Below are 20,348 nucleotides of genomic sequence, written 5' to 3' on the forward strand. Positions count from 1 at the left end.
TATAGCTCTGTGTAGTCAATTTTGTGAGGTGGATTCTTTCATTTTGGGCAGAAGAATGAACATTTACCATCTACCTTCCTAATATGCAGACTTCCCATTTAGCTTCATAGAAAGGATAATGAGTCATAATTATAAATATCTGTACAGAAGGAAGACAGCTAATAGCAGAGGATCATTTAGTTACGAGATAAAAGCATAAAATCTAATGATCAAAAGTCGACGGTAGATAAATATAAAATCTTAATTAGGTACTTAAAAAAGTTTTTGTTAATTACAATTTGGAACAATGTGTCTAGAGTAAGGGGAATATTCTATCACCAAAATTCTTTAACTGCCATTTTTTTTCTGTATGCTTGCACACAATTTCTGAACTGATATGGGAATTATTGCTTAAAGACCTACAACTTTTGATTTGTAGAAGGTCAAAATAGTTCTAGAGGTTGGATAGAGGTTGGATTTCACACTCTGAACTTTCTGGTAAGGCACCTTGCACTGAATTTCATCGTTAGAAATCTAATTAGCCAACTATGAAAAATAGAGAGGGGAGAAATAAGACACTTCTTGTTCTCTAGTGCTCTCTTCCCCATGCAAGAGGAATTAAAGTCAAATGTGACATAGCAGAAGATAGTAAAAAAAATAAGAGGTTTTGAAACAAAAAAACTCTACATCAACACTCCACTTTAAAAGCAGAGGGGGCAAAATGTAAAACCCCAAATCAAGTCTCAATTTACCATGTTTTGAAAAGAAAATAAATGGTTCTGGAAAGTAGATAAATGCTAATGAGTCTATACCATAACCCTCATGGTAATTTTGTAGCTGTGTATCAGGTTATTAGGTTTATCTCCAAAATAATTCTGTGTTCAGTGGAGTCTCAGTAAAATGGTGGGTTCACTAAGACTTTGGGTGCTCAGATAAACTTCTAAACTGCAGGAAGCTTGTCCGTATACCCCAAATTCAAGGCTTTGCTAAAATTTCTATGCAAGAAACACTGATACTAAAGATAATCTTTAGTATATGCAAAAATACCAAGCAATTATTATCAGTGGCCCTAAGATGACACTTTTTGTAATTGAATGTTCTCTGAAGATTCTGCAGGTGGTAACTGAGTATCTCAAGTATGCTATTTTCTAGCAGCAAAACCAGCCCTACAACAGGCTTAACTTAAAGGATCAGTTATTCTTAATAACAGAATTTCACAAGATAATCATAAATTTGTAATCAACAAAATGCAAACCCATAAAATTAGTCATTGTAGTTAGATAACATGATTTTAATGTCAGAATAAATTGTTGTTCATATAACTAACTGAACAAAAAGGGAACAAAATTAATTCTTACCAATATACATCTAGTTCAGGAACTCAAGAATATTTACCTCAGAAATATGATACTATCTTCCAGTTACTGAATTTAAACTTTTAGATCAAGTAGATAATATTTATTTCTCGTTTGTTTAATTACTGACTCATTATGGTATTTAATTTATTTGGTGTATATTATTTAATTAGAAAAATTACTAAAATTTGGTTAAATTATCTGTTAATAATTACATTTGAAAACCTATACCCTCTCAGTGCCAAACTCCCTCAAACTGCCTTCTGCCCACAGTATTTCTTGTGTGCTTACTGTGGAGTCTTGCTTTGCTTGTGAAGTTTCCTGCATTGTGATACAAACTTTTCTCAGTATCTCAAAAGATTGCATTTTCCATAGGTACTGTAGGTTGACAGAAGATAACAGTCTGCCAACTGGCTGGAAATGATTTCAAGTTGCACAAACCCGCTTCATCAACAAAAATCTTAACCCCTGTTTAAATGTTCAGAACATGTAATTCAAAATTAAAGAATGTGCAAAAGACTGTAGAGACAATGAATTGCTAAAATAACTGTAATGATGCACAGTTCTACACTCACTCTTTTCTCTCTGCTGAAGGACTCCGCATATCAGGCAAATCACCACCCAGCAAATTCTGATGAGACTTTTTGTTAGTTACGTTTATGTTACAAGATGTCCTATGACAGTTCTACATAAAACCAGTACATTGCTTCCATTATAGTTGGACATTTGCATTAAACTACAAAGAGTTTCCATCTTTATCTTGTTCCTAGCTTGAGACCAGTAGCTTTCTTGCTTTTTATTAGTTGCAGCATAACCTAAAATAGAGGCTGAATAAAGTAATTGACCAAGAATATAGCTTCAAATAATATTGTCTGTGTGCCCCACTCTGTCTTTCCCTTTTCTGTCTCTCCCTAGGGGAAAAGTAGTTATCTTCCTTATGCTAAATCCAGTTTCTATCCACAGCAATCATGTAAATCTTGGCATCAGTCTCACAGCAGAATAGAAAATCAAATCAGCAGGAAACTTCCCCATAAGAGCAACAGGCAGCCCCAGGAGGAAGAAAAAAAAACACAACAAAAATATCCTCTCAAACTCTTCCATTTATTTCCTTTCAAAAATACGAGTTCTCTCATTAGAAACACTTCAGGTTTTCTTGTATTTTTAAAGATAATATGCCTTCAAAATATAACAACTCATTGTTCAGCAAGCCTGCCAGCCTTTCAAAGCCTTTTATTTCAAAGCTTCTTTCTGAATAAACAAATTTATAAAGAGAACAGATTGAAGTTTCTGCTTCTCCTAGTGTTTTACATAGAGGCTACACAAGCTGTCTTCTCTCAAAATGAGTCAGACCTTAAATAATAAAGTAACTAAAAATTGTTGGATGCAGCTGGTGGGATGGATTTTCTATCTTTTACATACAGACTGGCTCTAAAGCAACAAAAATATTTTTAATTGAAAATTCAAAATGTTAGAGCAAACCCCCAAAATATTTTTTATTATTACAGTCCTAAATGTTAAATAATATTATTAGTAATTTGATTAGGGATGTTTTAAATGTTTAGAGATAGGCAAAGGAAGACTAAGTGTAATACAAATAACTATCATATAAACATGTCGATAACATAATAAAACAATACATGTAGTTTGTAATATAATTTTAATTTGTACATATTGGACTGATGTACAAAGTATCTTTTTATCCAGTTATTACATTCCACAAGAGCTGATTTCACTTCAGAGTGAATTAGTCCTTTAAGGAGAAATTCTCCTTTTAGGACAAATTGTCTTCCTCGTACTAAACTGAGTTACCCTCCCAAAAATGAGACATTAGTTACTAGGGTTATAAACCAGAGAAAACATACCCAGAGATATAAAGATTTCATTTGCTAGAGCAGAGATTCAGGGAATACAAATATAGGAATAAAATGTCCTTAGAAGAAATGGAGAAAGGAGTTTTGGAATAAGAAGGAAATGTTAATTAGTGAACGGAGCACATGTCACTGAGTAGCTTGGAAAGCATAATGTTAGTAAGTACAAAATAATGTGAAAGAAACGGGAAAAAATGTCTGAACTCTCACGGGATTGTAGTCACCTCTTCACTTAGTAAGAAGACCTGGGGGTCGCTGTGGAGATCTCAGACTGTGTGTAGATTCCTTGATAGAGCTTCCTCTAGTTAGTGCCTGAGTAGCAATTGAAAATCAGAAAGAGGTTCAGAGTACACAAGACTCCCCGATGACTGGAGTAGGCTTGCAAAGGAAGAAATCAAAAGCCACACTCTATGTGATTGTGTGCCAGAATATTTGACTTCTTATTAAAAGCAGGTACAAATGCAGTACAGGTACAGTCAGAGACTGGAATAACAGTGAACTCTGCTGTCTCTGAAGTCAACTAAAATCACTGGGAGCAATTCTTACTTAAAGATCCTTTTCTTCGAAGTGGAGTAACACTACTGTGGGGGATTTGAACAGCTGTTGATGTGTCAGTGGCTGACTGCCTGTACTGCCTGTGAATTTTATGTCATTTATTTGAGGATAGGATAGCAGTGCTTAGGTCTGTATGCAAACTCAAATAGTGCTTATGATTATACACTTACAGTCTCATGGATAGGCAAATTCTTCCCAGGCTTTTGCACTGCCATTGCCAGGGTCCCACTGCTTGGAGAAGAGTTCATCCAAATCCATGTATAACAGTGCCTTCTTTGCAGGGCTGCAGTTGTTATTTCCAGTCACCAGCTGTATAATTATCAGTACATTTTGAAAGCTGCTGAGGTTCTGTTTGCAAGGCCCTTGCAACTTCTTACAGTATGCAATAAAGTGAGGACAAGATTTATCTCTCATTTTACATTGCTACAGATTTTAAGCATACTTTTCAACATGGAAATGTATATTTGCAGATGCTGCTCTTATTAGGTATGGAGACTTGTGAAGTGATGGTATTGTTTTGCATCATTGTAAATGCAGGAAAAAATTGCTTTATGGACTAACTGTCCAGCAAACATCTTAGTTCACTTCATGCACCTCATCTGTTATTTGTAGATTATAACTAAAATGTAATTTTGAAGCTTTTTAAGCACAGTATTTCCATAAAACAATATGAAGAGAAGAAATAGCTCTAAATTGAGAAGCCACGGTATGTCTACAGCAAGTACTCCATTTCTGAGTCCAGGCTGAATATGTCAGGGAGCAATGAGGGCTGGCTGGGAGCAGGGCAGGCATGGAAATGGCAACCAGGTTCAACGGCTGAGGCAGGTCGACAGTCATGCTGGAAAGTCAATCCACAGGTCATAACCCAACCTCCTGAGGGTTAGAGTCCTGTGCTTACTGGGCAGGTCCTTGGTGATGGGGTCAGGCAGAAATCAGGCCAGGAAGTCAGGTCCAAGGGGCACAGGCAAGCCCCAAAACACCCAGACTGAGCTTAATTAGAGCCCTTGGATTTATGGGCAGGCATCTGGGGGTGAGGCTGGTCAGGGCCACTAAGGCCTATTAGTGTTCAGACCTGTCTGGCATGGGAGACCCTACCGACGGCATGTACCATCACCAGCATAGCTTGCAACCGCATAGGAGTACACAGGCTTCTTTCCCACTCAAAATGGTTAGGGCAAGCCATTCACTCCCTACTTTTCTGCCACCCATCTATACTCAAACGCAGGGAAATACCCAGGAACATCCCTTTGTCCTGACCACCCTTTCAGGACGCAATAAATAAATCCCAAACAAACCTAACCTGGGCAGTAGCCGCAGGCGAGCCAAAACCAAACCATTCCGGCCCCTGCACCCACCCAGGGCTCGGGTATCTCCCATGGCCCCAGCCCAGCCAAAACCCCCCAGCCCCTTAGAAGAACCCACTATCCACCCTGGCCTTATCCTCCCCCCACTGTGTTACCACAGATCTTCCCTCACACTGCTCTCCTGCGATGCTCCATACAGGGCTGCCCCGACCACCCTCCCGCTGGTCTGAGGACCCCCATGGCTTGGTGGCGGCGTGGGCACAGCACAGCCCTGGTGGAACCAGCACGTGGTGGCCCCACAGCACAGCCCTGGTGGAACCAGCACGTGGTGGCCCCACAGCACAGCCCTGGTGGAACCAGCCAGCACATGGTGATGTCTGTCCTTGTTAGTATAGTGGGGAGTGAGTATCCCTGCCTGTCACGCGGGAGACCAGGTTCAATTCCCTGACGGGGAGGTTCTCCTAATACAACACTGAACTACAAAAATGGCATTTTTGTTAAAGTTTAATGTGTTTAAACATTTTTAAAAGCTGAAGTAGATAAAAATTTATGTAGTGTTTAAAAAATTAGGAAATTATATGCTGTCTGAAGCTGTCTTTATTCCAACATGAACAATGGTAAATTTGGACTTGTAGTGGGCTCTGCAGCATTTACAAGAGATTATAATAGAAAGGCTCATAATTTTTGACATGCAATCAAAATAATCTACTATACTTATTCTTCCATAGTAGTAAAAATATAAATATTGTTTATATCTGTGAAATTAATGAATGAGCATAATACATAAATATTTCAATTATTAGAAAGAGCTATAAGAGTAAAGTGCCAGTAGAGACTCAGACCACATTATTTAACACTCTAATTTCAAATTAAAAAGTCATAGAGTTTAGATAGTTTGCTTATAAAGTATGTCTTCATGCCTGTGACAATAATGATTGTATCAGTGTGGAGATACCCAAATTGGCTTTCAGTTAATAGGTAACACTTCAATCAAATCAGCAAAGCTCAGCTGTTTCTTTCAGAAAGCATTTCTTACTCCAGGCTCCTTTTTTTCTGACAGACTGATAGTAGTCTTTTCTGGTTGCTAACATAATTCCTAGTCTAGTGCCATAAATCAACAGAACTGTGCAATCAAATAAAGATAGTAAAATGCTGCCTTCTGGGATAAAAGGAAGACTTGGTTCAAGTGATATATCTTTTTCTAAGTGTGTTTCTATAGCTTTTCAAATAAGACAGATTCTGCATTTGGATTTCCATGCTGCGTTTCCTTAGATTTCAGTAATGATTGCACATAATCCAAAGCCAAATGTTGTCTATATACAATATATTTGGTAGAGTTTGTTAAAAAGTCAACAGATACATTCTGATTTAGAAAAAAAATAACCCACAAGTTTGTAAAGGAAACAAAACATTTTATGAAGTTATCAAGCAAACTTTTAATTTCTTGTTTTGAATTAAAAATTTTAGACTAAAATTGGAGTAATTTTTATGGAGCAACTCTTCAAAGTGCTGAATGACCTCAAATCCCATAGATCTCAGCAGCTGGTGAGGGGGTTAATCAGCTAGAGAAATCACAGCTCTAAAAAACTGAACATTACCAGAAAGTTTATGTGTGAACAACTAAATTCTTCTGTCTAGTATACTGCACGACTGAGTCATAACCTGCAAAATCAGAGCAAAATTTAGTCTCAATCTTGTTAATTTTTCATGGCTGAAAGTGATATAAGCATAAAATTAGGAAATTATATGGAAAACATTTTTTAATTATCTGATGTCATTCATGTCATTCATGTCATTCATACTCTCATTTTTTAAATGAGAACTGAGCAGGAACCAGTATAATATGTTTGGGACTTACTGGAATTTAAACTCATATGTAGAAAACTTGAGTCTCTTTGAGCAAGCCATAATGAAAATAACCTCCCAACCTATTTTTATATCAATATAACTATTAGAAGGAACCCCACCAGGGGGACAGGCATATTTTGGCAGTATAATAGTACTTTTATTCTCTGTATTTTCTTTACATAGTTGATCTTTGGCCTGATTCATCAAATTTGAGGTTTTGTTTTCTGGCTGCTTCAGTATTGATCTTCAGATCAGATTTATCTGCATTACTACTACTTGTCATTGTGGATTCCACCTCTGTGCCTTCAGCAGTCCCTCCAATGGACCGCAGGACTTTAGTGTTCTCTTCTGGGGGGCGCTTCCAATGGGGCCTGCTTGCCATCCACAAAATAAGTAAACCAAATACGACAAGCAAAAGACCAAGACAGTTGACAAAAGTTGCTTCTGGTGGGGATGAACTGTATGCAGGATCTCTCCTTTGAAAGAGGAAAGAGAAAGGAAAAGTCAGAAAAGATTGTTTTAAAGACAATCCTGCTCCAAAACCAGTAGTCTCCTGCTGGGTAGTCTTTTTAAAACAAAACAATGTCCCAATACTAGATGCTTATTATTGTGCACAAACAGAAGTATAGTTTCCAATTAATAACTTCAAAAACAAGTGGAAAAAATACTTACAATGAAAATAAAAGCTTTTCTGTGATTCCCATGAGAGCGGTTGCAATCACTGTTGCAAAGATGGTAAGACCCGAATAAACGTGTATTGGCATGAGAAGTGCTCGGAGATGAACTGGTGCAAAAGGGAGCAGAAAGACAGCAAACCCGAAGAAGAGCTAAACACAAAACAGATTTATAGTTAAAGTTATATAGAAAACAAGCTGCACTTCTCAAGCAGAATAAAAATAATCATAAAAATTCCATTCTCAGATGTCTTCAGGTAAAAATTTGAAAATAATTGGCATTTCTGTTTTTGAATGTGTTTCCCTTCAAAACCAAAGAAAATTCTGGATTAGCACTTAGGAAGCAGACATCAAATATTTTAAAAACAATCCTACTTAATACCAGTGTCCAAACTTATAGGTAATGCTAAAACTGCAACCAAACTAAGTACTGAAAACACACGTTTTCAGTGTCACTAATACAGTAATATCTTAAAGGTGTGAGTAGCTACTTTTTTAGTCTCTTTAAGTCCTGTTCTCTGCTCCTGATACAGATTTACACATAAATGAAGTTCAGAAGGCAGTCTAACCTTCTGACTTGAGTGGATTAAATAATTTTACTTTTTTAGAGTTTTAGTTAAATTAAAGTACATATCTTCAGAAGGGGAATGGTCTCTCAATGTATCAATCAGGTGGCATTTACAGAGAAGATATGTATGGGTGGTGTCAAGTTATTGAGAGGAGATTAGTTCTCCCATTAGCACTGTTTTCATGATGGAAAATAATCCATCGTGTCACATGGCTGCAGTCACAGGCTTGCCCAGACATACTGAGGTTGCATCCCTTCTTTAGTTTGTTCTACCATTACTCAGCCCTGCTGCTAAATTAGAAGTAGTGCATGAATTTGTATTTCATCTTGCTTTAACTTCCTTTCTTAGTCCTTGTTTTGTCTTTCCATGACAGATTAAGGAGCCTGATACTTTGTCCCTGGGAAGCTTTTTAATACACTGTAATCAAGTCATCTCTTAATCTTCCTTAGATTTGCTAAACAGTTAGAGCTTTTTAAATCTTGCACTGGAAGATAAGTTTTTCCAACTCTCAAATTATTTTTTTTCCTGGTCATTCTTTTTATATTTAAAAAAATATTATTCCATAGTATTTCATATTAGTTTTGCTAATGCCATATTGTTCTTATTGTCACAGCTTTGTGAGAAGTCATTTTGAGATTCATGTAATTTTTGAGTACTTTGTTCCAAAGACATTATTTTCCAAGACACAGTCTATATTTTAAATTTCTGCCCTATTCTTAAATTTATGTCTGTGTGCTATACTGTATTAACATACATTTGACATAAATACATTTACACTATTGTTCCTGGAGGCAGAGTATGTGAGCATAAGACTGACATGCCATTTCCCTGAAATAGCTGCATTATTAGGACAAAGATTTTTATAACATTGTTCCTTCTTATTTAAACTCATTCCATTAACTTTTTCACCTATAGAGAATATACTCAACAATGCTGCAATATGCTTTCTATTTTTCTAAGTGTTAAAACCACTATTTCAACACTATTTCCTGTAGCTCCTAGCCTGAGCAGTGAAGGATAAAAGTCCAGAACCCAAACCCCTCAGCTGAGGATTTTCTGTGCTTGATCACAGACAATGAAGTCTTTTTTCTTTTTAGTGCTTTGGCAAAAAAAAATATTTGAAAGAACAAAATAAATTTCCATAGTGTAATAACACAATATAGGGAGTTCAGAATGTATATGCAGAAACATCACATGTGCATGTGTACTGTAAATGTCAGGGCATGCCTGGTCCTCTTCTATGCCAAATGCAAAACATGTTACGTTAGCTCATTTTACATTATGATAACAGTAATTCTCTGCCAATGGGAGCATGCTCACAAACATCTGTCAAAGTTTTGCTGATTCAGGAAAACTGCTTAGCCAGTAGTAGCTCATTCAGATGTCAGATCCTTTAGATCTCTACTGCTTCCTTCAGCACTTGTTCTGCTGATAAACAGAACAAGCCAGAAAGTGACTACTTAAAATTATGACAGCTGAAAAAAAAGAAAAGCAGTTACTTCATTTGAGCCATCCTTAATAAAAGCTCTCACTGTATTTAAATGTGCTTCCAACAAACCAAATAACTTTAACTTCAGGAGTTAACAGAGCTTAGAAACACACTACTGTGTAACTGTATAGTAAATAAATGGCCACTATCCCAGCAAATAAACAAAATATGCTTTAAGATGCATTTTTCTTCAAAATCAAGGATCCAATATTTGCACATTTACATGCTAATTTGCCAAATCACAGTGTAAAATGGCTATCCCAGTAGTTACGGTGTGCTAGTGAGGGCCTATTGTGCCTAAATTACTCGAAACATTCCTCAAAGTTACAAGCCATTTATAAATACAGTTAGATTCTGACCTGGAGACAATAAAATATAAGAGCAGTCAGCCCAATCCAGCTGTGCAGACTGTACATGTTAGGAATCTTCTGGGCATTGTGGTATTCGAACGCGGCTACCATAGAAACGATTGCAAGAATCATAGCTACGGTATTTAATCCAGCGTGGATGAACTTCATTAGAAGTTTGCTGCACTTCCAGGTCCAGGGCAATCTGTACACAATAATAGCTGAAGAAAGAACAGAAAAAAGATTTTATGCCTTATAACTTCTCTCAGATGTTAAAAATTATGCATAATTCACATAGCTCCATTGTTAATTACAGAAAAATCCAACCTTTAGTACTCTATAAGTCTATTAAAAGGCTTTTTCTCATACACATAGTATAGCATATTCCGAATATACAACTGAGGTTTAAATATACCTTTTAGGGAGACTTTTTCCTAATTAAAACCCCCCAAATTTAAGGATGTTTAAAAAACAAAACAAAACAAAAAACAAACCAGTAAACAACTTGGTGTCATCTTTTCCTTAGTCATTAAATTGATCTAACAGGGATTCTGCATAGGATTTTGATTGTTCTCCTACTAGTCAGATTGGAGGAATAGAGCCTGATTCTTCTATTTAGAATATCTCACTTGTTGAGAATGTGTGTCAGATTATTTTCTAATATTTATTCTCTTTGCCAACTTTGGATAATGCTATTCTCTAATTATGGAAATATTTATTACAAACTAGGTAGTAATTCTGGATGCATGACAGCACATAAGTATGTTTAGATAAGAGGGGTCAAATATGTATGATGACAAGTGATAACCTGACCAATAAAAGCTAATGTCCACATCCATAATATCTTGGCTGAACAAAAAGCCCCATTCAGTGATTCATCACATCCTCATTTAAGGTTTCTGCTTGTGGAATTACACTGAAATCTGTACATATAATTAGATATACTAAAACAAAAGAATAATGATGTATTCAGGTTTTTAAAAACTTCCTGTTCCAAACATAGAAATAGAAAAGTATTACCTTATCAATGCAAAAATTAGGAGTTTTCTTAAGTGATTCTCATGTGCCTTACTGATTACTCATGATTTCTCCATAACCCTAGCTTTTTAGGCAAAAAGCATAGATTATAAACAGAATATTCTTTCTGTATGTAGTGAATAATAATAATAAATGATTAATTCATTTCAAAGTTCTGTTTACACTTTTTTTTTACTTGGATGCATGCCAGTAAATACAGTGCTGCACTAAGTAATTCTCAAAGAAAACACTATTCATGAATCAAATTTCCAGACTATGATCAGATTTTAAATCAATCTGATTTACATACTGTGTGAAAACATAATAGTGGAATGAAAGTGTCCCTTAAAATATTTAAATATATTCAGCACTTAGGCAGTTCTCAGCTTTCTACTTTAAAAAGCAACAGTAGTAATTCCTACAAAATCAGGAAGAGAGAGACCTTGTTTTTAGGAAGGTTTTACTGTCTTATGTAAGTATGACTCAGCACACCAAGCTTACAATCACATCCAACAGTTTCCCAAAAGTTAAATGGTAATGTTAGAATCATAGAATCATTAAGGCTGGAAAAGACCTCTCAGACCATTGAGTTCAACCACTAACCTATCACTGCCATGTTCACACTAAACCATATCCCTGAGCACCACATGTAGACGTTTTTTGAACACTTCCAGGGACAGTGATTCCACCACTTCGCTGGGCACTCTGTTCAGTACCTGACCACCCTCCAGTGAAGAAATTCTTCCAAGTGAATGGCACTGGTGCAACTGGCCATTTTCTCTTGTTACTTGGGAGATAAGATCAATCCCCACTAGCTACAATCTCCTTTCAAGTAGTTGTAGAGAATTATAAGGTCCTCCCTGAGCCTCCTTTTCCCCAGGCTAAATGACCCCACCTCCCTCAGCTGCTCATCAGACTTGTGCTCCAGACCCTTTACCAAGCTCTGCTGCCTGTCTCTGGACTAGTTCCAGCACCTCAATGTCTGTCTTGAATTGAGGGGCCCAGAACTGAACACAGCACTCGAGGTGCAGCCTCACCAGTGCCCAGCACAGGGAGAAAATCACTGCCCTGGTCCTGCTGGTCGCAGTATTTCTGATATGGGCCAGGATTCTGTTGGCTGCCTCAGCCACCTGGGCACACTGCTGGCTCAGTTCAGCCAGCTGCCAATAATATCCTGCATTAGACTATTATTAAATCAACTTAGTGCTGATGATAATGATTTCTAATTTTGTAAAGCAGGTATGTCAAAGGGCCCCAAACAAGCCTCAACATCCCATGAGGATATTCCCGGTAAATCCTCCTTATCATATGGCCCACAGTATTGTCAATCATTTATTCAAAGTGCAGCAGAGTAATGGACTCTGTATGTCTTAAAGAAAACTTCCTGAGCATAGGTTTTCAGTCTTTGATCTCAGACAGTCAAGTCCAGGCTAAAATGTTTCTATAATATTTTTCTGGTTTCATCTAGTTGATTTAACTTCAAAAATCACTATCAAATTCACCAGTCCCTTGTCCACAAAGTCTCAGATCTCCATCCGAGCCTTGAATTTTCTGGGCTGTTTCCCATAAACGATATGATAGAAAACCACGGAATACAGACTAATGGTCTGGACATTTGTTAACAATACCATGCATTAGTATGTTACATGCCACAGCCCAGGACATATGCAAGGTAGTACAATTTGTTTTAATCCTCTTTCTGTGAGGGCTATGTATGAAGCTACACATTGCAACTTCGGCAGATCTGACTGTTTATCAGTGTGAAAAGACACAGTCTATTTCCCCATCACCTCTTCTGTGTGCTTTTCCCTGCCTTTCTCATAACTAGTGCTTTTTTGACCTGCCAGAGGAAACAAGACAATCTGGGGAACAGAGGGGAGAAAAGGAAGATTTGTCTTTCAGTAGTACAAGCTCTTAAAACTTACTCAGATGTGATGTATAATTTCATCTCAAAATTAAAGCCTTGGTTAAAAGCACATACACAGTTACAGAATTTTTAGTGGGTATGTAGTAAAGCAGCCCTGTGAATAACTTTCTCTAGGTACAGCATCTCTAGTACTGTTAAGTCATTTGATAATCTAGGCATCCTAAACTTTTTCACTCAGATCTCACTCCTGTTTTGAGCTATGATTTTAAAACACATCACACAGGACAGAGTGATCTTGCAACATCTTTATGTGGCATGGGACACCTTTCTTTGACAAACATACACGGCAAAATTCTAGAGTTGGCTTTCTAGCTATTTCTGGCATGTGCTTCACGTGCTGTAGGAAGTGTCACAGATTACTCATGAGATGCCTTCCACCTTAGCAAGCACACAAAATGGCTCTGTGAGTGCACTGGGGCTGCATTGCACAGCACCTCAAAGCTGTCAGAAAGGAATGGTCCTCTTCGCTCTGCCTGTTTCCTCTTCTGCCTTCTTGGCTGATCCTGTTGCTTACCTTTGGAAAGTTCTGAATGCCCAGTAGATTCTTTGGAAACCACTTTAAGGCTAGACCAAGAAGTGCTCATTTATGATTTCAAAGGGACTTAAACTAAGCTCATCAAGAGAGCGGCCTCTTCACAAGTTGCCTCTGATGAGACCCTCACAGGTCACCAGTCTTTTGCCCTTCCAGTTCTTGAGAATTCTGCAGCCTATTGGATGTTAGGAGCTCCAGCATTTAACTATCTTTCCTTTGAACAAATGTTTTGTTATGTTTGAAGCAAAAGTAACCATGTGTGTCAGATAGCTCAGAGCAAGCATTATCCTTAGCTGTGATTTCAAGATGAAAGACTATGCTTGCTTTAAAATAGATTTACACTCCTTCTCCTTGCTCTTGCACATTGTCCACCATCTCCCTTCTCCCATCTGCGGCAGTTCAGAGACCCTTCATGCAGGCAATTCAGCTTTTTATTTGAGCAAAAAATGTACTTGAGGTGTGTGGGGGGGGTGTGTGTGTGTGTGGGGGGGGGTGTTAATTTTCTGCTAATTGAGTTAATTCAGTTTATGCGTCTGGCAAGGGCCAGCTGTCTGACAATGGCCAGAGCTGGCACAAACAAGTGTGTATGAAGATAAAGTCTTAGTCAAGGAGAAAGCTGAAAGGGAGAAGTAGAGGAAAAAAGTAGAAATATTTCAGCCATAGTGAGCTGTTGGACTGTCTCACCCACGTAGGTAATTTCATCCACACAGATGAAGTTTGACTCTATAAAACCACATGGTGATGTGGTAGACTTGGATTTTTCCTTCTATTTCCTATGTAAGCACTCTTAAGTAACATTCTTGCTGTATTCCTTTATTAATACACTGCTGATGTTAAGCTACTGATGATGTTAAACTACACCCTCATGTATTAAGACCATTTAAAATACAAGTTATACGATATTTATAAATCATATATGATGAGGAATATTAATTTTCCAAGCACCTTCCAAGATTTACAGTGTCAACCTACAACTTTATTGTATAGAGCATACATGTGACTCATAAGCAGTAGAAGACTGATCTGAGGATGGGAGACAGACTACTCCACCTTCCTTGTTCTAACTCACTCTTTATTCAATCTTCCACACCCCAAAAGCCACCACGCTGCTCCTCAGTCTGCAACAGAGATTGTCACATCTTTGTAGAAAAAAAAGATATTCTTTTATAAGGTGAGTAATGGGAAATTCTCAAAAACCATTTACACCACATTATATCTTGATGGGTTTCTTTAGTATTCTTAAGAGAGGACTAATCATTTGCAGGCCAAACATAAACTATCATGCAAATATTCCTTTGGATCATGTCCTGAGTCTGCAGTCACTGTTCAACAATTGCACATGTAAATTTATTAACTTATTTAACCCATTCTATCACACTACTATTCCTTCAAGCTCTTCTTAAAACTCATCTTTTCATCATGTTTTTTTCTTATTTTCAAAAATGTTGCTGTACTAATAAGCACACAGTTTTATTGCCTGCATTTTTCTCACTTTAAGTCTAGGAAATCTTGTGGACAATTACTGTGCACTGACAGTGTTTTGTCAGCTATCATTTACCCATAGGTGCTGATCCACAAATATTAAATCTTAATATTACCATGCCTACAGCTTTTCCACTTGATTGACAAGATATATACAACACTTTCATTAGGGCACATCTACTTCCCAGTGTGCACATTATATTATAGTCATCTCTTCTACCTCCTACAGACAATACAATATTTCTATCCTTTGTATAGACTAATAAACTCAAGACACAATTGGTTTTGTTATTATTTAAAATCCTCCACAAAAATTTAAGCAAGATTTTTTTAGATACTCCTACTTTTAACTACTTAAAGACTTGTGTTTCTTGTGTGTTTCCAAAGAGGTATCTGATTTCCCAGTCTCATCCAAACTGCTTTGAATTCAGTGGCAGACTTTTGTCAATCAAATTTGAATCAGAATCACAGTGGTATCTTATCTGTTGATATTTTATCTGATTTATTACAATACTCCTTCAGTCTCTAACTTGCTTTTCATGTTATATAACAGGATTTCCTCCACAAATAATGATCTAAGTGAATTCCTTCTATAGGTGGGGAGTTTTAACTATGGTAAACCTCCATTTACTTTACATATATCCTTACCTACAGAAGGTTTGAGACAACACCCTTTCTCTGTGACACAGGGAAAAAACCAAGTTTCAGAGGAAAAAAACATAGAAAATACATAGGGAAAAGCTGCAGAAAATCTCTCCCTATTTTCTTAAAAAATGCTCTACTTATATAAAAACCCCAGTAGCTTAAGCACAGTAAGTAGTATAGATCTTAGTGAAGTCAACAGGTGAATTTCATTGCTTATTTATAGCCTGAAATTACACTTCCTATTGAGCAATATTATCTAGAACAAGCTTGAAGTACCGTTTATTGCTCAATAGTACTTTGTGACTTGAAGCCACAAAACTGAGAATACCACCACTCCCAGTGAAAAAAAAAATTTACAGTGTAAGTTCAAATTACAACATTCCCTTCATCTCCGGAACTAGACAGCCTTCGGCATCTTCCAGCCTCTTGACTGGCTGGGCTCCTGCTGGATAGCAAGCAAGCACACATGATGCAAACAACATGTTCCACTGAAATGAATGCTGGACAAGTCTTCTGGCTGGACGAATGCAATATATCATTCAGTAATGAAGCAAATGTAAATAAGGTTATTAAAAATTTAATTCCATGTTTGTCTAGATAAAATTTGAGTTTATATTCTATTACAAAGAAGAAATACTCCTGCTTACAATTATACTGTAAGTCACCAGAGGTTCTTCCTTCCTTAAAAGCAATGAAATCTTCCCTATCCTCTCCCCCCAAAACTCAGTGGTAATATTGTGGGAGCATTTGCACCGTTCTATGCAGTATTTATTTGCCCTTCGTGGGGCGGTTACTAATGTTTCACTTAGTTCTCCCATACTGAAACTAGCAAGATTTGTGTCACTGAGTTTATAAAAACATTACTGTTGGATGCTGTTCTCTCTGTCAGATGTTCCCATTACTTTTTAATGCCATTAGCATAAATTTACTCTCCCAAATTTCAGGATTTTAAAGGTACGGTGTAGTGATGTTATTTTTTGTAATATTTAGCTCTGGTTAGAACATATTCACAGGGTAGACAAGCACTTCTGTGGCGCTCTCTCATTATCTGCATTTCAAACTTTACAGAAAGCATTGTATATTTCTTTCCTAAATTGACAGTTTAGCAACTACAGTGTGTCTAATTTAGTTGATTTATTGGAATTACCCAACTATGCCAACAGCAAAACACAGTTCCAACTCCCGTATTCCTGCTGGCCTCAAGGAACAACCCTTGCACAGAAGAACCAACACACTAATTGTGTGGGATGGAAAAAATGATACTGTTCATTTTTTAAGTGTAATGGGAAACAGTTAAGTGTCAGTACAAGGCTGAACTCTATGAAGTCAAATGTTCATACACTCTATAAACAACAAAATGAAATAAAAAAGCAACACTGCATCATAATAAGTGCATGTTATTTAGGCAACAAAATTAAGAATTAATTTAAAATATATATTTTACAAAATAACTTCTGCTAAGTCTGGGCTGAAGAACTGCATTTTAATGGTGCTAATGGTGCTACATTTTCTCTGGCACAAACCCCATTCCTGGATCAAGCTTCTGTGGTATTGAACTTTCCTTTCTCCTCTCGGGACATGGGAGAGAGCCAAAAGAAACTTTCCTAGGGCAGCACTTCTGGCATTTAGATTCTCAACCTGCATAAATCCAGGCTGCCTAGGAAAACACACCTCTCAAATATTGCTCAAAGTACACAGCAATCCTAGGCCAGGGTAAACAAGGTCCTACAGGAAAAAGAAAGCCCAAACCGATACGTAGCAGTTTTGGCTTATTACAAGGGACTCTTTGTCCCTTCTCGGGGAGTGCTAGCTTCCCTGAACCGCTCCGTCCGTACACCAAGGACCAGCCGCAGCGCTCCCGCTGTCACCCGCTATCGCCCGCGGGCCGCCCCGGGGCTCCGCCCGCCGCCCCCCGCCCCGCTGCCGGGCAGCGCCGGCTCCTCCGCAGCCCCGCGCCCACTCGCCCCGGTCCTCTCCGCGTCAGCCCCGGACCCGGGCCCCCGACGCACCAATGCCCTGGATGAAGACGAAGCCCGTGACGACGAGGACGGGGTGCCAGTTGAACTCCCCCGCGCCGCCGTCCCAGCTCAGCCCCTCGCGGTAGTGGAAGACCCAGACGAAGGCGAGGATGACGGACACGAAGCCGACCAGCAGCGCGGAGGCCAGCAGCGCCAAAAATGGCCCGTAGTTCTCCATCTTCCGCGCCCCGAGTGCGGCAGCGAGCGCCGCGAAGTAGGGGCGGGCCGGCGGCCGGGCGGGGTCGGGGTCGGGCCCGGCGGGGATGGGACGGGACGAGACGGGACGCGGAGCCGCAGGGTCGGGAGCAGGGCAGCAGGGTGGCACGCCGCGCCCTTCCGCGCCCCTCCGCCCTGCGCGCTGGCCGCCCGGCGTCCCGCGGCCGTCTCAGCGCTGCTTTTTACGAGGAACGTATTGCCATTTTTTTTTTTTTTTAAGTTTTCACAAGCTCTGAGTGTGCCCTCGGATTCAGAACCGCGCCTTAGAAAAGAATTTTCTGTGTCAGCCTGTCCCTTTCAAGGGTGGCGGCCCCGCTGCGCTCCCCACAGCAGCGGAGTAAGGGAGCTGATAGTCGGGGGGTTTGTGGGGGAGCCTGTAGTGGACGTTGGGGAATTTAGAGACCTGCCATAAAGATAAGCCACTACAGCCATAAGGACTTAGAGATAAAGCAGGAGCGCTGCTATGATGAAGAGGCAGACAGAGCATACAGAAAATATAGAGTTGGAGGAGCGCACTTAAAGATACTGATGTATTTGCCTGTAGTTGGAGCACGGCTTGCCGTCATGATCGTCCCCTTCCAACTGGATTCGAGTGCTGCAAATGTAGAACAGATAGTAACCGGTTTCATATATGGAGTCTGGCCTAAGTATGCAGGAGGATGTGGACATTGTTCTGTGGAATAGCGTAAATATATCAAATGTTCACTAGCTAAGAAGGGGAGTGCATGAAACTTAAGAAAATTCCAACAGGTATGGAAGGACCCATTGCAGGGAAGTTAGAGAGGAAAAGAGAAGGAAATAAAACAGAATTGCAAAAGAGACAACAGGCAGCACCTGCCAGAAATATAACACGATAGATTAGACCAGTTTTTTTAAAATCATGTATTCAGTCACTTTTTGCTTTGCTTAAGAACATTCAGCTGGCTCTGAAGCCTGTCAAATGCAGTAGTGATACTGAAAAGCAACACACAAACTTGTTAACTCCTATTTGTAGGTATTAAAAAGCAGCGTGCTGGATGTTTGGAGGACAGCTCCTCTAATCAAATGTGCCAAATGGCAGACAGACAGGGCTTTTTATTGCATATTACATATTCATTAGACATTCTCTCTTAATACAGTGTCATTAGTTTGCTTTGCATAGTCACTCCCCCCCCCCATTGGAAGTCCTTGTTTGGTCCTGCTGAATCTTCTTCATTGTCTTGACCTCAGTTCTTGAGCAGGCACAGCATCATTGTGTTTCACCACCAAAACCTGTAACATTTGTTCTTTATCTTATTTGAGTATGCAGAGCTTAGTTTACATCCTATTTGTTTGAGTACATCCCTCATCTAATTCTCTAGGATTTCTCTAAGATTATATTGTTCCTTTTTTGGGCATTCCGGAGTGCTGTGAACAATGTTTCTGTTTCTCCTATCAGTAGGAGGCTATGCCCAAACATATATTCAGCACTACTTTCTGGTATTTGATTAGCTTACTTTTAAAATATACATATAGTATGGAAATACATATGATATGACTTAGAAATTCATTAACTGATTGAGAGAAAAAAAAATTTTTTTTTTTTTACTCTGGCTAGTCTTTGAGCTGTCTGGTATCTCACACTCAAATTGAGGCCTAAAAAAATGAAAGGAAACAGTTTTATGGAACTTAAAATAGTTTCAGTAGAATACTGCCAATTCAAACACCGTACTTATGAAAGTGCTGGAAACATCTACATAGAGACATGAAGACCAGGCCAGATTGGAAGAGGATGCAAATATATTTCTTCATTATTCTCTCTAATCTCTTAAAAATAGATGCTGGGCTCTGACATTTTAAAGAAAAGCTTTACTTGGGCATTAATTGTTTACAGATGTTTAGCTTTAATTTGCATGGATTTGGTGTGACCTGCCCTCAGGATTTAAGTGGTTGCTCATTCTAGTCACAATGGGAACTAGAACTGATAACACCGATACCATTAAGTTTCACAAATCACAGCATCTCTGAGAAGCAAAGATCTAAGCCCTGAATCTTCTGATGAATGCACTTCCAAGGACGCCAGATTGTGATTAGCTTATGAGGCACAAAGGTCGTCTCAATATTATGGTCATAAAAATTTTACTAAGTTTTTTATGGATTGTTAAATGAAGTGAATCTTGTTATTCTTTATGTGCAAACCAGCATATAGTAAAACCATAGCTCTGCCTACTTGTACACAAAAAATATCACGTGGGTTAAACAAAATGGTACTTATATGCTATCAGTTTTGGGGTATTTTTCTATAATTATTTGGAATTCTTTACTCACCATCTTTTGAACAATCANTTAAACAAAATGGTACTTATATGCTATCAGTTTTGGGGTATTTTTCTATAATTATTTGGAATTCTTTACTCACCATCTTTTGAACAATCAATCTTTGTCATATTTTTTAAAAAATAGCATTTACTTAAAGAGTATTGTAAAACCTTCAGATTGATGTTGAAATTTTACAGATAGCAAAGCGTTATTTTTGTGGTGCTTGTCAGTTCCATGCAAGGAATT

The 20,348-nt window shown here is 38.4% G+C and overlaps 2 protein-coding genes across 3 annotated transcripts in view; one reads left to right on the top strand and one right to left on the bottom strand.

The window, feature by feature from the left end:
- The window catches only part of METTL8 (methyltransferase like 8), an 84,536-nt gene that overhangs the window by 15,381 nt on the left and 48,807 nt on the right, over positions 1 to 20,348 (top strand). The gene's annotated exons all lie outside the window — the stretch shown is intronic.
- DCAF17 (DDB1 and CUL4 associated factor 17) overlaps positions 6,369 to 20,348 on the bottom strand; it is a 39,838-nt gene continuing 25,858 nt past the window's right edge. The window contains exons 1-4 of one of the 2 annotated variants that reach the window (XM_017835642.1): positions 17,601 to 17,819; positions 10,001 to 10,209; positions 7,582 to 7,736; positions 6,369 to 7,385 (exon numbers count right to left, since the gene is read on the bottom strand). In XM_017835642.1, coding sequence (XP_017691131.1) covers positions 7,085 to 7,385; positions 7,582 to 7,736; positions 10,001 to 10,209; positions 17,601 to 17,787 — 852 coding nt within the window. In that variant the 5' untranslated portion in view covers positions 17,788 to 17,819 and the 3' untranslated portion in view covers positions 6,369 to 7,084. Of the gene's footprint in view, positions 7,386 to 7,581; positions 7,737 to 10,000; positions 10,210 to 17,600; positions 17,820 to 20,348 lie in introns of those variants that run through there. The other variant, XM_017835627.1, reaches the window with a different exon arrangement.

Source organism: Lepidothrix coronata, unplaced genomic scaffold (genome assembly GCF_001604755.1).
Source record: "Lepidothrix coronata isolate B3197 unplaced genomic scaffold, Lepidothrix_coronata-1.0 Scaffold7, whole genome shotgun sequence".
Lineage (NCBI taxonomy): Eukaryota > Metazoa > Chordata > Aves > Passeriformes > Pipridae > Lepidothrix > Lepidothrix coronata.